The sequence below is a fragment of the Simochromis diagramma genome, unplaced genomic scaffold (assembly GCF_900408965.1).
Source record: "Simochromis diagramma unplaced genomic scaffold, fSimDia1.1 OVJJ01000387.1, whole genome shotgun sequence".
NCBI classification, from domain to species: Eukaryota; Metazoa; Chordata; class Actinopteri; order Cichliformes; family Cichlidae; genus Simochromis; species Simochromis diagramma.
The window spans coordinates 1147070-1170436 of NW_024387152.1; the positions used below are offsets into that span (position 1 = coordinate 1147070).

The following is a 23367-nucleotide window of genomic DNA, read 5'->3' on the forward strand; positions in this document are numbered from 1 at the left end:
CATTTAAAGATATAAAATAATGGCACATTTGACCTCTGACCTTTCCTTCAAGGTAAATTTGTGTGTGTGAGAGAGAGAGAGAGAGAGAACTACTTAATAAAAACTGTTTAAACCTGATAGTTGTTACTAAACATTTAAACGAATTATGCTACACAATGAAATTAAATAATACTCAAAATGATGTCAAGTGTATTTAAAAAGCCTTTAACAGGGCAACAAAATTCTGCACTTTTTTTTATTGAACTAAAAACATGTTGAAGTACGTTTAAAAGCGACGTTGCTGTCTTGGAGGAGGTTTGCTTCTTGTTTGCTGTCATCAGACATGGAGAAAAATGAAAAACGTTTCAGGATGAAACACTAATGTTTTCGTGCTGGTGGAGACTCAGCCTGGTTATAAGCATTTCTTTTTCCTACAGGGTTTATCATAGTTCCTTGACACGATGCAAGACAGACAACATTTCCTCGAGTGGCAGTTGCAACGCTAAACAGGCTGAACATGCTCCTGTACGGTTGTTTGTTTGGTTTTTAATTCTCTATTTTCAATTTTAAGAAGAGCAACATTAGCGCTTCCCCCCCCTGCACGTATACCGAGTACTGCGCAGTGGAACTCCTGCCTTTCTCGGCTCCTCCTTGCACACCACACCTTTCTGTGAACTCTCCCGACCGGGCGCGGTTCCCAGGGTGGAGTTATACCGCCACTGCTCCGAGAACAACTACAACCAATCTGCATACTTAGCGCGGCCGTTACAGCTGTCGGTGCACTTTTTCTTTTCCCTCCGGGCCTGCGCTTCTCTGGAAGCCTGTTCTGTCGATCCGTTCACAAGAGGGGCGCCGAGTTGGGAAGATGATGGCTCCGGAGCCGCTGCGATCAGCGACAACCATCGGGGTCGCGGAGGATACTTCGCTCGCGCTGCCCTCCGACAACAAGTTGCGGTCGGGACAGCAGCGCGTGCTGGACCAGGTCCACAGCATTAAGAGGAGCAAGTCCAAACGCGGCAAGAGTGTCAGAGCTCCTTCTCCTACAAGTATGGAAATAAGTTTCTACAACTATAATAAAACAATAAAACAAAACCCAACGTGTCTGTGGGGCTCGTAAACTGAGCGTTGTGTTACCTGGGTAAGATGCGTCACACAACTTCCATTAAAGTAGCACCGCTTAACGGGCTCGACGTGCTTTTTTAAAATGTGCCACGTTATCCTTTCCTTTTTATTTCTTTCCTTATTTTTGTATAACTTCACAGGCGCATCTAAGTTGTAGGTTGAAAAGTAGGCGGTTCAAATATGTTTCGAGGCTTTTTGGTATCAAAGTGACAGTTTTGTTTAAAAAGAAAAGAAAAGAAAAAAAGACCCGCCGGGTGACACTAGCAAGTTCCAGCAGGCGTGAGAAAGGCGTAACGACGATTGTTGACGTAAGAATTTCTTCTGAAAATGGGTTGAAACTGGGCTGTAGGAAGATTTTACCCTTTAACAAACACTCGATTGTAAATGGGGAGAAATCAAAGCCGGAGTTGCGGACGCACCTCCGGTTATCAGGTTGCCTTCTTCAGTGTGCAGCTGCTTTGTAATGTTGAGTTACTTCTAGGATCTTAATTACCTTCAGTTGTTGTTTGCTGTTATCTAAAAGGACGTGTTCACCTGTAGCCTCCGTGTGACACTCAGTGATTGTGTGTGTGTGTGTGTGTGGGGGGGGGGGGGTGGGTTCAAGTTTCTGCTTTTTGTCATACATACATACATACATACATACATACATACATACATACAAATTATTATTATTATTATTATTATTATTTTGTAAAAGTGTGTGTGTCTCATATCTTTCTTTTTTTAAACAGGTCCACCTCTGCCGTCTTTCACAAAACAAACAGATTTCGCCTCGTTCAGATATTCTCCATCCAAAGCAAATGGCACCTTCCGCGGCAAATCCACTATGTCTGCTGGCACCACGAAGGAGGTAATTACAGCAGCGCACAAACCTTTCCCAGCAACAGACGAGGCACTTCACTGCTTATGCTCAACATGTTTATTTTTGCTCATTATGTTCACACAGAAACAAATTAATTTGGCTGCTTCCCTTTTTAGCAAGGTGGCTGCCACAACAGATGGATCTGCATATTTGATTGAGAGCTGATTTTATTTTATTTTTTTAAACCAGATGCTCTTCCTGTAAAATGTGTCTCTCTTTCACTAGAGATCTTTGCTCATGCTTATCAGAGCCAATAATATGACTAAATCTGCATCATGTTAAAGACACACTGCTGAATTCTTGCTAAACTAAATGCCTTTTGGTTTCCAGCTTCTTTAACCAAAAACAATCTTGCATATATCTGTTTATCTTGTAATTCTCGACAAGAAAAGCAAAAAACAAAATAGATGCTTCCCCAAATGTCTGCCCATTTCCAATGTGTGCGTTTACAAGTCGGGGTGTATTTGTGTGTGTGGCATTTCTGTGCCCCACCCTTCAAAATGAGGGGGTTTATGTTTTGAAACTCAACTGTGAGAAATTTAGGGTTGATGGAGCAATTGGATGCAATCTTAAATTCAAGGAGGATGCCTATTAGTCCATATGTTAGTGTTGACACCAAACGGGAGGGCGCGCTCAGTCACTGGTGATTTCCGACATTGTTTTAGGAAATGATGATACTGGCTGACGACTCTGTAGCTACACGGGTCTCCTGGTGTTCATGCCTGAGGTCATCTCAGCCGATACAATGTTCTCTTGTACCGAAAACCCTGAAAAAAATATGCACGTTTTCTGCTCGTTCGTTTTTCTTCTCACAAACCGGAGTGTATTTTTGCGCAGCACAGCGCTGCTGTGAATCTGTTGTTTTTGAATGTCGTTCTGTGAGTCTTGCCAGGAGCAGTCGGGGTGAAACAACTCATTTACAATACCGAACTATTTGAAATTCCATAGCTAAGTGTAATGCTCATCGTTCTTGGTGTGTGTGTGTTAATATTTGTTTGCTGCGTGTTGTCCTGATTTGATCTGACAGTGAGTTGAGGAATGCGGCGAGAGTGTGGTGATGTGCTCTTGCTGATGAAGACTCATAATCATCACATCATGAAACACTTATGTCGCAAGGTCGTTTCCAAATAATCCACAGAACAAAAATAACACAAAGTTACTTAGTGAAGAAATTGTATCCAGCAGTTGGAATACAACGTGTTGTCTAGTGCAGCATTTACAAGCACTGCTTGAATGAGACGGCTTACGAATACAATTATTTATGTCTTTATAAAAAGAAAACCCAGAAGAAAGTATAACAAACTGAATTACTCACAGTTTTTGTGTTTGTGCAGTTCTCACATCTTTATTAGCTGAATTTGTCATCTATGGATTACCATATTATCACGAAACAGTCGTGCCCATTAAGTTGCAACCTTGCACGCAGTGGACGGACGGGCCACAAAGATATACCGTTAATGTCTTTGATGCAGATAACAACTTTTTTTCTGTATCTCGGGAGCCACCTCGGTCTCAGTTTGATGGGACTTGAACTGGGCTTTTACAGTTCTGTTGGTGGTTGTAGCCGCTTAGGAGCTCAATCTGCTCATTTTAAGGGCGCAGGTTCGATGCCTGACTGCTCCAGTTTTTAGTCTGCGTGGGGTTCAGTGTTGTTTGGCAGTATGGTGAACCCAAAGTTGCTCTCTGATGTGTTCATCGGAGCATGAAAGTGTGTAAGTTTTAGATAGGTGTAGAATAAAGTCCTTGTATGAATGGGTGAAGGAGGTGTGTTATATAAAGCGCTTTGCGAGTAGAAAAGTCCCACATAAGAAGCAGCCCATTTACCCTTTTTTTCCCCAATTTCTTTGCTGTTTTTTTCCAGATAAGTTGGCTAACCTGTTATAACTCTGCACCACTCGACTATAATAATAATACCTGTGCTGTTTGATACGGCTTCTTTCTGGCAACACCACATACAGTAAATCTGTGTTAATCCCAGGTATAATCTCTCCTCGTAACAGAAAACAATAAAGCCATTTTTTTATTAGTCTAGTGCCAGAATAGAAGCATTGTACTGTTTGTCTCTGTATTCTGGACGTGCTGAGTTTGCATTTGTCCACATTGTCCTGTGTATGAAAGGTTCTCGTGGCTCACTCAGGCTGTAGCTGCATGAAGGGAGCACTGTGAGAATAAACACACTATCTTCTCTTATCAAGTGTACTGTTGGCATATCTTTCTTTCACCATGTTTTTACTGCCTGCTATCATGGCTGACGTATGGATGGTAACTCAGCAACCAGTCCAGTTAGGAACAGGAACGAGCTAAAGACCAATAAGAAAACTCATGTGTGTATCCGGAGCGCCTGCTTCACCTGTAGCAGGTCCTCCTTCATAATAAACTCTGCGATTCAAAAGAGTGAGCTGAGGCTGTTTGGTTTTGTGGTCGTGTAAAGGCGAGGTTTTTCATTTCCTCCTTTCTGTATTTTTTTTTTTCAAGCCAATAGGAGGCGAGCATTTAATTTGGTGCATGACTAATCAGTAAAGCATTAGTGAGACATGTTGGGTCCTTACTTTATGGGAAAGCTCGTCAAGTGTGTTTTACATGTGAACAAACGCACACACTGTCGTGCCCATGCACACACTTCATAGATTTCATTTATTATCCTTTTAATTTTGCACTCTTAAATGATGCACAATTATGAGATTAAGCTGGCAATTACATCAAGATCGTGAATACAGGTTTAGCAGGTGCTCAGTCTCACTTGTGCACACAAAGCTCCTCTGTTTGCTCCAATGTATCATCAGTCTTAGAACAGAAATGGCTTGGGTTAGTCTCAAATGACGGATATTTTGTTACATTAGCACGTATGGTCGTTTGCTTTATTCTACAGGTTTCCTGAGTGTAAACCGAGAAAAAGGAGGATAGGAAGTGGCACGCAGGCTTTGTGTCAGTTGAAATTTTCCTGTTTTGGGTTTCCGGGGATCTTTGAAAACTGTTCTTGTGGGAAACCAGGTTACTTACCTTACAGAGAAGCCTTGAAGTTAAGATGTTGTGGAGTTTTGCAATGTGTCATTTGTATCTCTGTACTTTTGGAAAACCAACGATGCAAATGTTGCTTGGACAGTAAGTAAATCTCTCTCTTTTGACAATGCAGACGAGTCGTACTCTATCCACTAGAAATTCTGGAGGAAGATATATGAGTACCTCCGGTGTTTGGGAAGAGAATATCAGTGCCTCCACCTGGCCAAAGGCTCCCAATGGGATAAAACCCAGTAAGAGTGACCCTGCCTTGGCTCCACCTTTTTCTCCTGCCACTGGACCTGGCATGGTGATCATTTTGTGTTTTACATTTTTTCTGTTCTGCGTAGTTCACATAGAAGTACCAACAAAATGTTCTAAACTATTTTTTGTTGCTTTCTAGACAATAAAAGGACAGATGGCACAGGGCCAAAGCACCTTTCAAACTCGAACAAACAGACACAGTGTTTCATCAGTGACTAACGGTAATGCGATCACCAGCAGCCAGTCGCGCATAGTCCGGATGCCCTCCACCCAGTCTCAACATGAGGGCAAGATGGGTACCATCAAAATGGAGAGTAAATCAATGTAAGGTCACCTTTATTCTGGCATTAAAATGTAGCTTAATATATATTTTAAAACTTGAAATTAAATCCAGACTGTTTACTAAACTCAGAAGAGCGTATTTCTTTTCTAATTTCCTACCCTTGCCTACATTCCTGGGTGTGTTTCTCCAGGATGAACCATCCAGACCTGACCCTAAAGGAGGCTGTAGAGTTTTTGGGTAGCAGTGAGGAAAGTTACCAGCAGTGGGGAGCAACTTTCATCCAACACACCACCTACACCGACGAGTCTGCCAAATCAGAGGTCCGAGCGGGCACACAGAAGATTACTGTACATGCTTATTGTGAAGAGAAACACGCACTCTGTATAGTACAGAGTTATTATAGTTATTTATTTTTTAATTAGCTATTATTTTTATTATATCTTGACTTTCTGTTTTTAATTCAGTTTAGTTTTAGTTGGTTTTGAGAGTAATGAGGCTTTTTAAGAAAACAATTCACTTCAGTTTTTATTGATTTGCATCATCAGGCCAGAAGTTATTAGAGAGAACATCCTGGTACTTTATTTACTTAAAAAAATATGATCCTCTCATGTTCCCATACGCAAAGCTTATGCACACGTGTGATGCACTTTAAATAAAAATGCATGAGCATCTATTAGTTTCTGAAAATAGGTGACTATAAGCAATGCTAATGCATGATTTGCATACTACTAATTAATAAGTAATGAGCTTGTAACTGCTTTTGCTTTCATATCACATTAAAAAATTCTCTCCACCTCTCCGCTTTGTATTTCTGTGTTGCAGGTTTTCCAACTCGGGGGCATTCCTACTCTGGTGGCCCTGCTGAGAAGCGGCAATCCTCAGGTGTGCCAGGTTGCTGCTGGAGCTCTGAGGAACCTGGTGTTCAAGAACCAAAATAACAAACTGGAGGTTCAGCGCTGTGGTGGTATAGCGAAGGCCCTTCAGCTGCTAAAGGAAACAGATTCTACTGAGACCCAGAAACAAATTACCGGTAGGAACTTTGACTGAGATAGAAGACACTGACATATCATATAGAAACAGAAATGAGGTAGTAGTGATTCCAGTAATAATACAGACAAATGCAAAAAAAAAACAAAAAAAGAAGTGAAATAGAGCGAACCGATTTGATGATGGATGAAATGCCCAGAAAAACACATGGACTGTCTGGCTTTAAACAAAACTAAACACCGGTTGCATGTACTCTCCTTTGGTTGCCATATTATAGGCCTGCTGTGGAACCTGTCCTCTGCCAACGAGCTGAAGGAAGAGCTTGCAGCTACAGCACTGCCCGCCCTGACTGAACGTGTGGTGGTGCCTTACACAAGCTTGTCAGACACCGGTCCGAGTAGCTACATTGACCCCTCTGTCTTCAGCTCTGCCACAGGGTGCCTGCGGTAAGAATAAGTCTTTGTCAAGGATTTGTAATGACAGCGATCAGTCAGTTAATATCTTTTATACAGTGGCTATAAAAGGGATTTATATATGTTATACCATCTGTTTTCACTTAATTTAAGGGATCACGTGTGTATATTTATATGTATGTACACGCTGCAATGATGATTTCATGGTGGTTGCAGGAACTTGAGCTCTGGTCTGGGTGGACAGAGGCAGGCAATGAGAAGCTGTCCTGGCCTTATCGACTCCCTCATGAGTTACATGAAGTCCTGTGTGGCAGAGCAAAACCCCAATGACTCGGTAACCACTTAAACACACAGTTAACTCTTTTATCACCAACAATTCAACCTTTTCCCATCAGTTACAAGTATTCATAACTTTTTCACTGGTAGTCTAATGATTCCCATATAACAGTACACAATCGGGCCGTGTGGCCAGAATGGAGAGTTTGTTTTGTCTGCTGTCGTCATCGCATCAGTAAAATCAGTAGAGCTGAAACAGTTAATTGATTTTTCAGAGACATCAGTGACAGAAAGTTAACCAGTAACCGATTAATGATAATTTAGCAAATTGGTTATTAGTCTTTGTTGATATATTGATTATATTGTTTTTGTCATTGTAAACTGTCTTTCAGTTCTGCTTGTAGAGCTAATCGGTATTGAAGATAAGAGATAAGATAAGACTTTATTGATCCCACAACAGGGAAATTTTTGCATCACCTCAGCTCAGGTACAGATATCAGAAGAAAATACAAAAATACAAATAAGTGCAATCAATGAAAAAAAAGTAAGATAATACACTACATACAGCACACACAGTATGTGATTATGGATATGGTTGGAAATATGCAAGACATAAACTATATAGCTTGACATAACTATTGTACCACTACTATTCCTATTTATAGATACACACATGTACACACTAAATATACATATGTATACATATACATGGAGGGTCCATTATGCATGAAGTGGTGACCGTGGATGTTCACAGTGTCCAGTGACTTATGACATCGTGATTGAGGAGTTATGGAGTCTAACTGCTGTTGGGATGAATGATCTGTGAAAGCGCTCCTTCCTGCAGCGAGGGTGTTTCAGTCTCTGACTAAAGGAGCTGCTCAGCCCACTCACATACTCATGCAGTGGGTGATGTGGGTTGTTCATGATGGATGTCAGCTTTACTAACATCCTCCTCTCGCCAACCACCTCCACAGACTCCAGGGGACATCCCAGCACGGAGCTAGACCTCCGCACCAGTTTGTCAATCCTGCTCCTGTCCGTGCATCCACTCCCCCAGCAGGCCACTGCATAGAAAAGGGCAGATGCTACCACAGTGTCATAGACTGTCCTTAACAGAGTCCTACAGAATAAATAACAGAGTCCTGCAGACTCCGAAGGACCTCAGTCTCCTCAGCAGGTGTAGTCGACTCTGGCCCTTCTTATACAGGACGTCTGTATTTGTAGTCCAGTCCAGTTTATTGTTGAGGTGAACACCCAGGTACTTATAAGAGTCCACTATCTCAGTGTCATCAGTGGCATCACCAGCCTCATAATCATTGGGCCCTTCTTTGTCTTTGTGGCTTTATTGTTTTTCTGGTTCACACCAGTTTGTGTGTTTAAATTGTGCGTGAGTGAGCAGTTTTCTGTTTTTGGAATCATATCTTGTGACGAATCCTTGAGTAGTCAAAGTTGTACAACATTTATCTTGCGTCTCCTACAGAATGTAGTCGGTCCAGATTCCAAATGTGTCTTTATGTTTGTTTTTTAAAAGCATACCCATGTGAATGTACATATGCTCACTAAATTACATGCTTATTATGAATCTGTGCGTACCTGTAATTTGTGGACGTTTCAGGGGTGGGTGTGTCCTTAATTCTATGTTTATGTTAATGCAGAGTTTACACAGACTTCATTTCATGAACTAAAGCATAATTAGTGAAAGTGCAGGCAGAGATTATCTCATCGCACAAAGAACATAGAGAAACATAGCGTTACCTTGAATAGAGCTTCCCATTTGATCCAGTTGTAAAACAGTGATCTCATAATAGTATATAAACACAGGTATGTAGTGTTTTTTGTGAAACATGCAAACAAAAAGCACTTTTATATTTACTATTAAGTATGAATTGATGACTGTTATTAGCTATTTTTTTCTACTGCAGTCTAAATATGTTGTCAGCAGACTGACTGTCTTTCTAGTGTCTGACACTAAAACCGTTGTCCAGTTCATCATCAGATAGGTCTGCCATGCTGTTTATGAGTCATAACAGACAAAAGTATGAAAATAAAACCTTTAATGTGAACTCTCTCCTGTTCTTTAGTCCTTGGAGAACTGTGCATGCATCCTCCATAACTTGTCCTACAAACTGGAGCAAGAGTCCCCCATGAGTTTCATAAACTACAACCCAAGTAGAGATGCCCAACACGAGAAAAGCCCCACAATTGGATGCTTCAGCCCTAAGAGCAGCAAGGCCCAAAAGACGGTGGGCATTAAGCACAATGCCTGTAGACTATTTTGTTTGTTGGAGTCTTTCATTTAAACTTGCCTTCTCTGCTTCTCTCAGTTCTCCTTTGATACTGTGGATGCTAGCCCCCCATCAGGTGTTAAGTGGTTGTCCCATCCCAAAGCTATAGAAACCTACCTGTCCCTCCTGGAATCGTCCGAGAACAAAGCCACTCTAGAGGCCTGCTGTGGTGCTCTGCAGAACCTCACTGCCAGCAAGGGAAGCGTGAGTACGAAGAAGTTAATTATTAGGATTATGGTGTTACTCTGTAACTGGATTAGCTCAGGTTGATTTATGAAAGAGGAAAGATGTGAAAGTTTTGTGAGAAAGGGTGGAGTTGTCTTTGTATTTCAGGTTTGTAGATGAATTTCACTTGTTTTACAACACAAAACATCTACACGTTAGTTAACCGTGTAAGTCACAACATAATGTAATGAGCTATTGAGCATATTTATACATATATACATGCATGTTTCTCTGATCCTTTTAAAAGAAACTGTACATGCAACAAATGGCAAGTTGCCCTGTGTGACATTCATACTCCAATCGATATCATTCTTTAACTCTTTTGAAAAGTGTTTTCAAGCCTCTTCAGGCACCAGTTCTGAGGATCTGTTTTCCCCTTTGTCCTGTGCAGAGCTCTTAAACCGTCTTATCATTTTCTTTTCTGCCTCACAGTGTAAAGGTGAATCTTGTTCAACCTCTTGCAGTTATTCTCCCATATACAGCGATGTGTGGTTTTGTTGTGTTAAAAGTGAAGAAAGCTATATTCCAGTTATTAGTCAAGATTAACTGGTGACAGCAGTGTTTAAGAACAGCTTCAGCTGGCTTAAACTTTCCTCTGCCAGCTCCTTAGTGCAGATTCTGTATAACGTATCAGTGTGGGAATATGTCTGGAGAGTTCACAGTGAGTGGCGATCCAGCCTCCTCCACACTGGCCTTAACCAAACAGGATGTTTCCTTCAGAGGCAAAGAGCAGCTGAGGCCAGTGTCCCAAGCTGATTCTCCCAACACTGTCTAGAGTTCATGTGTGAAAATGGCACATGGTTACAGACACTACTAAACATTTTGAAGTGAAGAGAAGAGCCTGTTCTTTGACATAAATCTCATATTTCTAACCTCCTTAGACCCGAACTCTTCCACGGCAGCATTTTTAATTTCCCTTTGATATTTGGGCTGATTGGGACCTGATGAATGTAAAAACAAAGGATTACCTGATTTTTTTTTTATTTTTTTTTACCTAATTTTTGTTTCTAAGAAAAATCAGAGCCACATATGAGGATATTCATTTAAAATTTCGATAGAACAGCAGCAGCATAATGTCCTCGTAAGTGGATATCAGGCCCTTGTAGAGCAAAATTGCGTATTTTGGTCTAAATAACCCAAAATGTGATGTCCATATGTGGAGGTTAAGAAAGTTTTCAGCAAATTGCCTTTTCCTTAATTCCATTGTGGGTGTTGTTGATGCTTTTTCCCCCTGTGTTAAATAAACACAAAAATTAAATAAATTCCTCTTTGTAACCATTTCAGGGGTCAGATGCTGTGAGCCAAATTTTGGTTAGTAAGTCCAGAGATCTGAGTCAATTTGGACCTCTGCTGAAGCCCTCTAACCCGAAGCTTCAGAACACTGCCTTGTCCTTGTTGGGTAACATGTCTCGGACCGACAGTTTGCAAGGCACCATGGGTAAGAAGTAGGATAATGGTAGCGCACGAAAGACTTTGACTATCCAGTTTTCAGATATGCAAGTTTAGTCCACATACAATTGATTTGCTGTTTTCTTTTAGCAAAGCAGATCTTGCCCCAGCTCGGAGAACTCCTGCAGGGTGGGCCCAATCAGTTGGGAAATTCTGACGAGTCTGTAGCAGCAGCTTGCAACACAGTGCTAAGACTGATGTCAGCAAACAGTGACACCAGCAAGAAGGTCATCAATAATTGCGTTGTTCGGTCGCTAATTGACCTCAGTGAAGAGAAGTGAGTGTTTTTTTTAAATATCATTTGCAGAGGTGGCAAGCTTCAGCGTGTTTCTATGACCGATGATGACTTCTTTTCTTTTTAGGAAACTTACCAAGGGAAGCAGCGCAGCCTCGCTGCTGCTGTACAGCATATGGCACGACAAGAATTTGCAAAGCGCTGTGAAAAAGGTAAATTAGAAAAGGGAGAAATGGGCTAATGGTACAGCTGAGGTGACGTTTCAGTGATGTGCTTATTGTCTTTACATTTCATGCTAGTTCATGCTCAAACTTCCTTGCTGGGAGGGCCCAGCTTTATTGGTGGACAAATGGATGGGTGTTTATCATGACTCCTCAGACTCTTCACTTTCCCTTCCCTTCTGCCACACCCAAAACATCAGTGAATAAAGAAACATTAGACTGGAATCCTGGTAGACTTGTTTTCAGTGCTCACGGTTTCATACGGGAGGAGTAATCCGTGGAAAATTGGGGCTGTCGCCCCCACAATAAAAGCCTGAGGTGGAGGATCGAAGGAATATGAGACATTTTCTTTAGATTCATGCAGCTATGTTCACCTTATTAACACTATCAGCACTATTTCTGTCAAAGATTAATGCGTCACTAGTAAAGAAAAAAATGTGACAGATGAGTAGAAAACATTTTTCCCCTCGCCGCTCTAAGTTCAGAGGGCTTCACAATTATTGCAGGGGTGTGTTGCAAACACCACGCGTGTTTGTGGACTAGTGCATCTCTGCAACATCTTTAACTGATGGAATCTATTTAACCCACAGATGGGGTTGCCCAAATCAGCCTTCATCAACGACAACATAACCCGCGTGGTCTCGCAGCTCGAAGGACAGTGATCGGGCGGGATCGGCAGCAGTAACCGTAAAAGGTACGATTCCAGTTTGAGTGGCTGTATTTGCTCACATTTTCAGACCAGTTGGGATCAAAGCAACATGAAATCTGAAGATGTCTTTTTTTCTCTTTGCCACTCGCTTTTCTTTCTTTTCATTTCCCGTGTGCTTGTGCCCGTGCTTGCAGATAGAAACCGACGTGTTCAGACACTGCTGTTGCCACACCCTTCCAACGAAGACAACAAAAAAGGAGAGAAAAATGATGCTTTTTATTAATACCATCTGGATAGAGCCTGACAATTGCTGTTCATTGATTGATGCTTTGTACATATTATAAAGGAAAGAGTGCTTTTAATTTTACAATTAATCCTGTGGTCTGTGTGTTTGGAAATGTTTGCCTGTATCTACGTAGGTAGGCTGAGAGTGCTTTAAGACGTGTGTGTAGTGTGTACGGAAACTGGCTTGTTTTAGGTTGCAAGTCCCCGTACACCAGACAGCGTGGATTGACAGTGTTACCTGCAGCAGAATGTTACTTGATTCCCATCACTGTCAAACGTGTCTACACAACTACGACTACATAACTAAAAGTTATATGCAGAGAGAGCTCTGAGCAGCCAAATATGAAAGCTTTCTGATAAAAATCAAAGAAACAAATATGACTGTATTTGTGGTATAATTGCAGTATGTTGAGAAATATGATTCAAAGAAGGTTGTTTCTTTTAAAAGAATAATAATATATCCCCACCACAGCCCCATTTCTTGATTTTCTTTAGTGAAGGTAATAGAGTTTCATGTTGAATGCACTAAGAATACATAAAAAAGGTCCAAGCAAAGATTCACTTTAGCAGTACTTTGATTTTCAAGGTTAGCAAAGAAGCGCTATTTTTAATGTACAAATGCACTTTTATATTTTATCAACATTCTGTCACCCTAAAGAGTCAAGCACTAGTTCAACATTTAAATGTGTTTACTTGCTTTCTTTGACATTAATATCATGCTTTTGTTTGTACATGAAATAGAAGCTACAACTGGCAGCTCGTTAGCCTAGCATGTAAACTGAAAACAAGCTCAGAGAATAACTCCGTGTCTTCATTATTCATTAAACCACATAAAACAGAATTGTTGACAGTGGAGGTAAATTACCTTCTCTTGTTTCCAGGGTTTGTGCTAAACTAAGCTAACTGACTGCTGGCAGTAGCTTCATTATATACAGGACAAAGGTTATCTAACTTTTTCAAGCAGCTATTAGCCGTGTATTCAGTTTTGGACTCTATCTTAGTACTGAGTGCTTGTCAATATTCACTTTTTTTTAAATGCTATATATATATTTCTTTTTTAAGTATTGCTTTGTTTTCTTGTGGGGAACAGGGACATGGAAAGACTGGGATGTAGCACACAGCATCTAGCACCCATCACTTTGCCTCACTCATGAACTATGTGTAGAAATTTGAACCAGCAGTAAATTATCAGTCAGCACTGTCAGCAGTTAATTTGCTGGCTGACTCTGAGGGTTCTTTGACCAAATTCAGATAAATGTTGTGGAGACAATGAAGGGGTCGTGCCTTCTAACCAGCATTTTAATGAATTACGAACTGTGCGCACCGGTCGAGGGAAGAGGAGCTGCTTTTACAAGCGTGTCATGTTTAATAGTTGTTTTTATTTAAAAGCAGCTTACAAAGAGGTTATTTGCAGGATATCTGCCGTCATAACCGAACTGCCTGTTTATTGAACACAGATGTAAAATTTTTGTAAAACTGAAATGCTTTTGGAAAAACCACCATTACACGTCATAAAACATACCTGCCATGAAACACGGTGGCAGGCAGCTATGGGGCTTTCCCAGGGCCACAGGGTACAAGGCATGGGGCTGTCTTTCTGCTTGGGAAATGGCTGTATTGAGGTTCATTTGATCAATGTCAGTATTTGCTTAGAATGTATATTTTTGAGAAATGTGTGTGTGTGTTTGTGAGGCGCATAAGTAGGAGGCTTGTCTTTCACTCAGAATAAATAAAACATGCCAAAAATATTGCGAGTTTTGTTTTTTGTTGTTTTTCCAGCAGCCTTTAAAATATGTGATAAATTTATGCATGATTTTCAAAACCGTGAATCACTCTGAAGCGAATGCAATATTCAGAATTTACTGTTGTGAATGAGTAATAATATTTTTCTTTCTTACTGTGCCTTTGTTTTCTGCTGATCCTGGATCAGGCAGGTCTCAACAAGGCTCTTTTGGTCACTGAGTAAATCAGGCGTTTTTTTCTTTTCACCCTTTGAATCCCCAGAGGTTTGTGGGAAAACTGAGACACCAGACTGTTTGGTGGGTTGAGAGCTTGTTTTTTGTTATCAGTAACAACATGACAAACCATTGTTGCTTTGCTGAGGAGAAGCAGTTAAAAACATGACGTGCATTTTCTTTGCTCCTGTGACCAGTTATAAACCACATGGCCATCACAAAGACATTCTCAGTGTCTCATTTCAGCGTTTTTGTGTTCTTTCTTGTGCATATTTTGAGTATTTTCAGACTAAATAACTGGGCTTGTATCTGCCTATTTGCTGAGAAACAGCAGTTTTTCTCATATGAAACTTGGTGACACACTTGAGAAGTTACAGGACAAGAAGGATTTTCCCACCTGCAATATGCATAATGGAAATTATTCATTCTTTTTCAATGTAGTGTGGGTGTGTTCATAGGTGAACTTTGGGTGGATGTCTGGGCGTCAGCTCAAAAAGCATCATGTCAGCTCCAGTCATGTTAGAGCCTGTCTTTCAGTAAGAGGATGTCTTTGCTTTAAGCTTTCTGTCATCGGGTCTTACGTGACTTTTTTTCATTGCCAACAAAGCAACTCATGCACACTATGGAAGAGCAAAAAGCAAGTCATTAAAGTGAGACTGTTTATTTACACTTTTAAATCCCCATTATCCTGAAAAAGTAGAGTGAGAGATAAGGCTGGAAAACTGGACCCAAGCTGTGCTTAAGGCAACCGTAAGAAGATAAGTGTGACTTGGGTGTGGCCGTAAAGCCAGGGCTTGGTTTGAGGCAGTGGCTGCATGACAGGGCGGATGATAATACTTGTCACTCAGCACATCAGCATCTATTTCCTCAGTCCTCTCTTGGTCCTCTTTGACCTGTTGAAAAACAGAAGCGTTTGTGATTCAGACACAACTGATGTGGCACAGATCGTAGCGAGGTTGCACGGTTACATTTTGAAATCTTCCTGCACCCTGTGCAAAAGTAACAGTGACATCATGCTCTTTCACTTTATCCCTGACAGGTATGACAGATGACCAAACCCAGCCAGCTCGCCGAGTTAGGACAAGGCGGCTGTGAGATTGTGAATACACAATATTTGGTGACACTACAGGGAGTCTGAAAACAAAAAGCTTTTCCACTTGGGCCTCAGAGACGGTCGTTTCTTAACAAAAAGCTTCCCCCACAAACACCAGCATGAATCACAGAAGACGGGATTCATGCAAAACTCTGTCAAGTCGCTCTAAGGGAGATGCACGACATATGCACTCATAGCTGCAACTAAAAGTCAGCCTCTCCTCACTCATCTCATTGGCCTCTCCGGTGGTGACCTGCTGCTTTGTCCACACTTGCTCTTTTCTTTTCTTGATCACTCATTTAATTATTATATATGATTTGTTTGATTTCTCCTCACCTCTTAAAGCATTTATTTGTTAATTATATTACTTTTTTTTTGGTTATTGTTACTAACAAAGTGTTACACTCCCTCTCTCTTTCTTTTAACCCCGTCTCACTATAAGTTTTAAATTCCCATGACTCTAATGCTCTCACACACACATAGCTTGACACTCTCCAATCAAGTTATTGTCCCAAACCTCACCTGTCTGTTTTGTTACACCTGTGTTACATTATATGTGCGCTCTATGGTAACTACATGTTTTTAAACTTTTAATTAAAATGGGATTTCAAGCTTGTGCTCACGTTTTCTGATGGTCGCTCACACGGTTCCTCAGCACATTAATCTGGAATGAAGAAAACATTTTGTTACACTGTGACCAGGTCTCACTGATGCCGTGACTTTGTTTCTTCAATTAGCTGAGCGCACCTCATATTTCTGTCTGCTGAACTGGTACTGCAGATCAAACTTCTCTGCCTCCAGCTGCTGGATCCACTCCCACAGCTCCTTAGCTTTCTCTCTGGAAAACAAATTATTATAACGAGAATTATTTTCATTGTTTTATTATTTTAATTTTGTGTGTCGTGAAGAAAAAATGCAATAGCTATTGTGTGAGATAATGAAACATGCAGTGGGAGAAATAATTATTTGATGCCCTGCTGAATTTGTTTGCTTACTTACAAAGAAATGAAGAGTCTCTATTTTTAATGGTAGTATTTGTTTTAATGGAGGGAGACAGAATATTAACTAAAATCCAGAAATAAAACCTCCACATGACCAAAATGTTATCAGATGATTTGCATGTAATGGACACGTGTTCTTGATACACACAGGGAGTTGAGGCAGTGCATTGATTAATTTTTGGTTCATATTCGTCTCTCTCCATTAAAATGAAACTACATTTCTTTGTAAGTGAACAAACCTACAGATTCTAAGTCCTGCTCTGTGCGTCTGAACCTACTTGAGTCTTTCCTGACTCATGTTCTCGATGTCCAGAGATTTGCGCCTTTCATTCAGGATCTTCTTCTTCTTTTCTCTCTCTGTCTGCCTCTTGCCACTCCGTTTGTCTGTCTTTAAAAATAAAATAATTTCTGTTATAAAAGTTACTAGTGGAGCTTTTTGGAAACCCCCACTGTTAAAACTCCACTGACTCACCAGCTTTTGCATGTAACCTCCAAAGTGGAGGCTGGTGAGGGTTTTCTTTTTCTTTGCATCATCCTCTGCCCTCTTCTTGGCCTCCTCCTCCTCCTTGCGAATCCTCTCATCCTAGAACCCCGAGAGAAAGACGATCCGAGGTGAAACGCATGCCACTTTATAGACCGTGTTAAAGCACGTAGAACAGGACTCTACCTCAAGACGCTTCTGTCGCTCTTTATCTCGCTCGCTGCGAATCCTGTGCTGCTCTGCTCGCTCAGAGCGACGCTTCTCCTGAGCAACAGATCATCACATCTCATCAAAACAGATCCTAAAGCAGATCTGTAATGTCTGAAGTGGGAAGTGGTTTACATTTGACTGGCTGTAGTGTGGAGCACTCACAATCCTTTCTTTGAGCTGAACGAGCTCTTCTTCTTCTTTCTTTCTGCTTTCGAAGTGAACCTCGATTAAAGTTTGAAGCTCCATCAGGTCCTTCTCCATTCTCTTGCGATGTATATCCTGTTGGATTCAGTGACCCAGTTCTATGTTATACTGGTGCACATATTTGTTTTTGGTCCTAAATTAAAAGCAGGCTTAGACAAAGCTAGAAAAATACAGAGTGAAAGCTGTGAAGACATGTCTACTCCACCCTGAGACCTGTACATAATACACCAGGATATAAAAGCCCCTGCACAGTAAGTACTGTATTGTGTCACTTACATCAAAATCCACCCTCTCGCCGTCTGGGATTTTAGGGGGAATAAGGTTTGGCATGCTGAATGGCCTGAAAAAGCAGGAAAAGATATTAAGTTAACAAGCGTGGGTTAAATAAGAACAATTCAGTTAAAAAAAAAGAAGATCAATAACAGGGAAATTGAGTTGTGATGACAGTTGGTGTCAAACGAGGATCAAAAACAATAAGCATGTGCCAAACAAATGTCCCCTCTGTGTTTGCATGTGTTGCTGCCTGTTGCTGCTCAGAAGTAGCTGCATATCTGTATTTTCTACAAACTGCACTATATGTAGACAGAAATTGGGATTTTCTTTTCTTAGTGCCAGAGCAGAGAGGCACAGCCTAGAGATCTCTGGAAATGTGCTTTTCTGCACACTGTTTTTATTAAATCAAAGTAATTAAATCTGAACAATCAAAACGGCCACTTATGGTCAATGCAACTCTCAACACAAAGGTATTTGTAAAGCACATTTAAAAAACAACTTGTGCTGAGAAAAGGTAGAATGGACATTTCTAACAAGCCACAGGATACACAATGAGGAATCACACAGACTCAAATGGCAGCGAGTTGTAATAGATTTAATGAAGGGAGCAAATTTGGCAGCGAGGGGAACGACGGTCCACAGTTTGAGTTTAAATATGGGGGGGGGGGCACTTCCTGGATTTTAAAACAAAGTAAAAACGAAATTACTTCGTGACTTTTGAGCTTAAGATGTTGATGTAGAAGGATTGTATCAAGCAACCTCATTGAGTTGTGAAAACGTAACTGGCTTGCTGCTGGTATGATACGTAACAAATGGATCACAGTGGTGTGAGTCCTCTCTTTGTTTATTTATGGGTCGTATGTTTGTTACTCATAACCATGCTATCCTAAAACGTGCTTATCCGTGGGTTTTACTTACTTGAATTTTGGCTTTGCTTCCTCCTCTGTTAATGAAAGAAAGTCAAGCAGACAGTATGAATGAGTTAGTGCAGACCACACATTAATAATGAGACCGCACAAAATCACAAATTCTGCCAGTTCCCCCCGCAAGTTATGGCACTGAAGTCTGTTTACACCATTTGTGCTGATATTAATAATAAAAGTAATGATGTGTGATTCATGTCAGGGAGAACATCCAAGAACAACAGAGCCACAAAACGAGATTCCCAGTCATTTACCTTCTCCCTCCTCTGCTTCGCCTTCTCCATCTGAAACCAAAATAACATGCTTGAGAGAGGGTTTGTGATAGCACATCTCAAATGACTGAGCATTACGCCACAGTAAACAGTCGTTAGTGACTGATGATGGCCACATGACAGAAGAGCGTAAGTGAGAAGACGGGAAAGACTGAAAGAGAGCACCGAGGAAGTCAGGCGCTCATCTGTGAAGTGTTGCTTCATGTGCCACATTGCATGAATGCACTCGGGACAAGCGAGACGTTATCTAGAGACGCAAGCACTGATAGCAAATGGTTCCTTTCTCAAGAAGGTCTGGGATCAGTGACCTTTGAATGACCCAAATAATTATGAGTGAATGCCATAAAAACTTTAGTTTTAGTTTAGCTTTCTGCAAAAGAAGCAGCTAAGTTCTTTTTTTGTTTTCGTAATAAGACTAGAGGACAGCTAAAAGACCGTGCTTGAAACCTAAAACGTCATCCAGTCAGCTGATAGGCCCAGACTAGTTTCCTATGCTGCCAACTTGGTTAATTAGAACCTGAACTGGTAAAGGGAAGGGTGTAGTCGTGGTTTTTTGGTTTTTGTTTTTTTTGGCACGTCAACAAGTCGCCTGCCTTTTGTCTTTGTGGAAAGTGACAGCTCACACGGTGTTTATCAGTATGAAGGAGCCAAAAGGTAAGAATTAGTCTAACATCCCTCCCATTTCAAATGATCTCAGTGGGAGCAGGTGAGACACCGAAACAGTGAAAAACACCTGGTTCTGACTAAGAAACGAAAGCCTTGGGGCTGGGAGGGGCTGGAGGACTACTCTCAGCCCAGCTGGCCCTTCTGGTGTGACTAAGAAAACCTGCATGCTTGATCCTCAAGTGCAGACTGTCACATACCAAAATGAAATGTGTCTGAGATAGCATGTTATCTTCCTGACTGTGAGTGATGGTTACCGGTAAAGACATTACTCATCTTCACTGTGCTGTCAACACAGGCCCAAAGCTATCATTTCTCCCATTAATCAGTGGTTCCCAAACTTTTTTTGCTGGGCCCCCCTTTGTTTTACAAGAAAAGTGTTCGCGCCCCCCTCCCCCCATGCGCGCACACGCATGCACGCACACGCACGCACACATATTTTGCTCAGTTGCGGTTTATTTCACACATCAAACATTTAGTAAACAATTAAGCAAATACAAGTAATCTGCAGGTAGTAAGAAAATAAACTACTAACTCTTTTACGCTGCGTCCGCACCTACACGGGTGTTTTTGAACACGCAGCTGTTTCGTTCACACGTAAACGGCGTTTCGAGTCACCGAGAACTGAGATTTTTTAAACTCCTTTTTTGCGTTTACGTGTGGACGTGGAATACAGAGTTCATCAGGCAAAGTCAAAGGTATGTGCCTTTTTCCCGTCATGCTGTGCGCCACGTTATTGTTTACATGGGATGAAGAGCAGACAGTCAGATTAACAGTATTTTGTCTCTATCTGCAGGTTTTACACGCAGTTACTGTCCCTCCATTTACAAAGGCAGAGGCGTCATGGTGTCATTATTTTACTGTAGTTGTTTTTTTCCTGTGTAATAATATTCAACATTGCGATCAATACATTTTTCAAAAAATGCCTCTCTGTGCAAAATGGGTTTAAAAACATAAACAGCTGTGGGATCCTGTTTGTCCGTGATTTGAACTGAGGGAACAAATCGTGGCAGGATCAGCCTGCTGTAACTTTACTGTATAAAGAGCAAACATCTCCAACATGTCAGGAGTAGTTAGTCATGTGAACTAAAGATCAAGAATGTGGGATCCTGTTTGTCCGTGATTTGAACAGCCCAGCGCTGCTCCCGACGCAGGGAAAACCAATCCTGCAGGGAGACCTACCTCGGCACTTGTGCAGGTGAAGCCAAAGGGCAGATTTGCTTCACCATATTTTCTAGTCTTTGGTTTAGAATGAAGTTGGTTTGAAAACATATTCAGCGATGCTTCATCTCCTGCTTTGCGTTTCTGTAGGGCCCCGTGATAGCAGTGTCCAAGCGTTTTGGGTTTTTTTGGGTTTTTTGGGTTTTTTTTTCCTTTTCATACCGCGCACCCCTGCAATGGCTCTGCGCCCCCGGCCCCACACTTGGGGAAAGTCTGCATTAAGTTTTTAATAACGTCTACCTTGTTCTTCGTTGGCCTCCTCTTCTGCAGCAGGTTTGTCTTCCTCCTGTGGAGCCTCTGGTGGAGAAGGAAGCAAATAATGACTTATCACAGAAAGAATGTTAACTTTCACTAAGCCTGAATAATCACTCTCCCTGATCAATAACCTCTTTAGTACAGTCACAGGGAAAGAGACGAGATGAGTCATCCTGTGAACATAACTGATATCTTCTGTCTTGTCTGATTCTGTTGAATGTTTTGCGTCCACATCGTTTTGTTTTGTTTTTCTTAGACTGAAACTGCTCTATAAACAAACAGGCAACGAGCAAACATAGTATGTGGTTTCCACATCAACAAATTCACCCTCAGGTTGCTATCAATGCACTGTGCCGGGAAAAAACATTACATCTGCCCAATTATACCTTCCTCTTCCTCCTCCTCCTCCTGCTCCTCCTCCTCATCTACCCCTTGCTGCTCTGATGAGCAAAGCAGAAAAGTAGTTAGCAAAGCGATGAGAAGTAGGTGAAGTAAGTAAACAGAGTAATTAAAGTAATGTAAGGAGGTTAAATAAATAAGAAGAATAGCTGAGCAAGCAAAGTAAGTTAGCAAATACATCAAAGAATCTTTTTCAAAGTGAGATTAATCACAATCACTTTAAATGTGTTTATAGATGAAGCTCAGTCACAGCGCTGCTATTTATCCCAGAGACTCTCAGGATAACTGCTGTCGACCGCTCCTCCACATCACCCTTGATGTGTGCTATTGAAACGTGACAAAAGCATTCATCGATGACCTTGACACTCATTTATAAATATCAGCGCCTAAGCCGTCAGTACCTTCAGCGGCCTCCTCTTCTGTGTCGTGCAGCCGGAGAAACCGCAGAGAGAAACATGTGAACAATCTTTTCACATAATCAGAAGTGCAAACTCTACAAACTGTTGTTTCTAGCACACAAAGTCAAACCAATTAATGATACTAACTAATGAAACACTGACTTACGAGTGATCATAATATAAGCATTTGATTCGCTCATTTTTAATCCAGATTGTGATCTTTACCTAAGCCACACCGAGCTGCAACAAAAGAATAGAAAAGAAAACGTTCTGGCAGGAAGTCCTTAAGGCAAACTTTTCCCACTTGCGATTCCTGACTTCACATATAATTTGTGCTTTTGTGTTGCATTATAATTAAACTTACCATGAAAAACGTTTTACACGGTAATTCTGTAACTCTCACACATACATGTAATAACCTCCTCCTACACCTGATTAGGAGATGACAAACAGGCAGAACATTTACGTTTGATTTATGGACGATCTTGACATTTCATTCAAACTAGACACAATTAGCAACATGTCTTTACATTCCTCTTAAATCCTTATAAAAGCGCACTGAGTATACAGTACAGCAGTTTTTACATCACGCTCGTCGGATTAGCCAAGAGAAAGCATTTGCCTGCACAACAGGGTTTTAACCACAGAGTGACTGCGCTGTGTATGATGAGTCATGATGAGAGGTCTTACCTTCCACCTCCCTGTGAAAATGAATCACATAGGCGCGTTACTATTACGATCAAAAAGACAAATGCATGACAGTGTAAAATGATCATACAGTTGCTGCAAAGAAACCACGTGTCAGTGACAAACGGTGGATGTACTCTCGGGATACATTTAGAAGTATTTTAAGTAGAAAAAAAAATCCAACCTACTCCTCATACTCCTCCACCACTTCCTCGTTGTCTGACATGACAGGGCGCGTTCAGGTGCGCGGCAGCAAATCTGATTACTTAGGGAAAAAAAGCCAATCATGAATTTTTCACTTTCTGTTCAAATCAATAAAAGCTTCAATATTTTCCAGTTAAAACACTTTCTTTCGTGTGCACACGTTACGTTACAGTTAGTCAATCGTACCTGAGGATCAGATGAAGGGATGAAGACAGAGACCCGGAGAGAGTGGATTTGCAGCACAAGACAGGTCCCACTTTCTCTAACGGGAGCGTGTTGTGAGTGTCAGAGGGTGAAGGACGGACTGTGTTGTGCGGATGAGGCTTTAGGACCCCTTGTTGTGTTATTAATAACTTTCTAGATAGCATGTACTCTCCATTATCACCATTTCCCAAAAAGGCCGCCGTGAGCATGACTGTGGGCTGCAGAGCCAAAAAGATCACAGACAGCTGATTCACACACACACACACACACACACACACGCACACACACACACACATTCTGGTTTCCTTGTATGGCACCTTGTTGTAGACGAAACACAGGCACGGAGCGCTTATCTATATGCATCCCGGTCTGAGATAAGGTAAAGTGCGTTT

The 23367-nt window shown here is 41.3% G+C and overlaps 2 protein-coding genes across 7 annotated transcripts; one reads left to right on the top strand and one right to left on the bottom strand.

Moving 5' to 3' along the window:
* Positions 1–684: 684 nt before the first annotated feature.
* Positions 685–14280, top strand: LOC120743994 (plakophilin-1). Of its 2 annotated transcripts, none has more exons than XM_040048091.1 (15): positions 685–1025; positions 1833–1951; positions 5097–5270; positions 5364–5548; positions 5698–5827; positions 6330–6537; positions 6772–6940; positions 7124–7241; positions 9265–9426; positions 9508–9672; positions 10978–11131; positions 11233–11419; positions 11505–11589; positions 12189–12292; positions 12446–14280. In XM_040048091.1, exons 1-14 carry the CDS (start codon positions 845–847, stop codon positions 12258–12260), a joined length of 2109 nt encoding a protein of 702 aa, XP_039904025.1. In that variant the 5' UTR covers positions 685–844; the 3' UTR covers positions 12261–12292; positions 12446–14280. The 2 variants fall into 2 exon arrangements, with proteins under 2 accessions (XP_039904025.1, XP_039904024.1); XM_040048090.1 differs by having other exon boundaries at positions 686–1025; positions 12442–14280.
* Positions 13908–23073, bottom strand: tnnt2a (troponin T type 2a (cardiac)). Of its 5 annotated transcripts, XM_040048126.1 has the most exons (16): positions 22958–22979; positions 22756–22832; positions 22245–22581; positions 22047–22120; positions 21884–21901; positions 21069–21125; positions 18927–18956; positions 18668–18692; positions 17753–17816; positions 17435–17551; positions 17249–17326; positions 17054–17164; positions 16860–16969; positions 16328–16418; positions 16204–16244; positions 13908–15380 (listed from the first exon to the last, which is right to left on the bottom strand). In XM_040048126.1, the coding sequence occupies exons 4-16, from the start codon at positions 22078–22080 to the stop codon at positions 15347–15349; spliced, it is 810 nt and encodes a 269-aa protein (XP_039904060.1). In that variant the 5' UTR covers positions 22081–22120; positions 22245–22581; positions 22756–22832; positions 22958–22979; the 3' UTR covers positions 13908–15346. The 5 variants fall into 5 exon arrangements, with proteins under 5 accessions (XP_039904060.1, XP_039904058.1, XP_039904059.1 ...); XM_040048124.1 differs by lacking the exon at positions 22047–22120 and having other exon boundaries at positions 22571–22581; positions 22958–23073; XM_040048125.1 differs by having other exon boundaries at positions 22047–22581.
* Between the last annotated feature and the right edge of the window lie 294 nt (positions 23074–23367).

Coding starts and splice junctions, on each gene's coding strand:
- LOC120743994 (XM_040048091.1), top strand. CDS start 845: ATGATGGCTCCGGAGCCGCTGCGATCAGCGACAACCATCGGGGTCGCG. Junction 1,952..5,096: donor CTGCTGGCACCACGAAGGAG/GTAATTACAGCA, acceptor TTGACAATGCAG/ACGAGTCGTACTCTATCCAC. Junction 11,420..11,504: donor ATTGACCTCAGTGAAGAGAA/GTGAGTGTTTTT, acceptor TTTTCTTTTTAG/GAAACTTACCAAGGGAAGCA.
- tnnt2a (XM_040048122.1), bottom strand. CDS start 21,255: ATGACTCATCTCGTCTCTTTCCCTGTGACTGTACTAAAGAGGTTATTG. Junction 18,693..18,926: donor CGAAGCAGAGGAGGGAGAAG/GTAAATGACTGG, acceptor TTTCATTAACAG/AGGAGGAAGCAAAGCCAAAA. Junction 16,970..17,053: donor GAGGTTACATGCAAAAGCTG/GTGAGTCAGTGG, acceptor TTATTTTTAAAG/ACAGACAAACGGAGTGGCAA.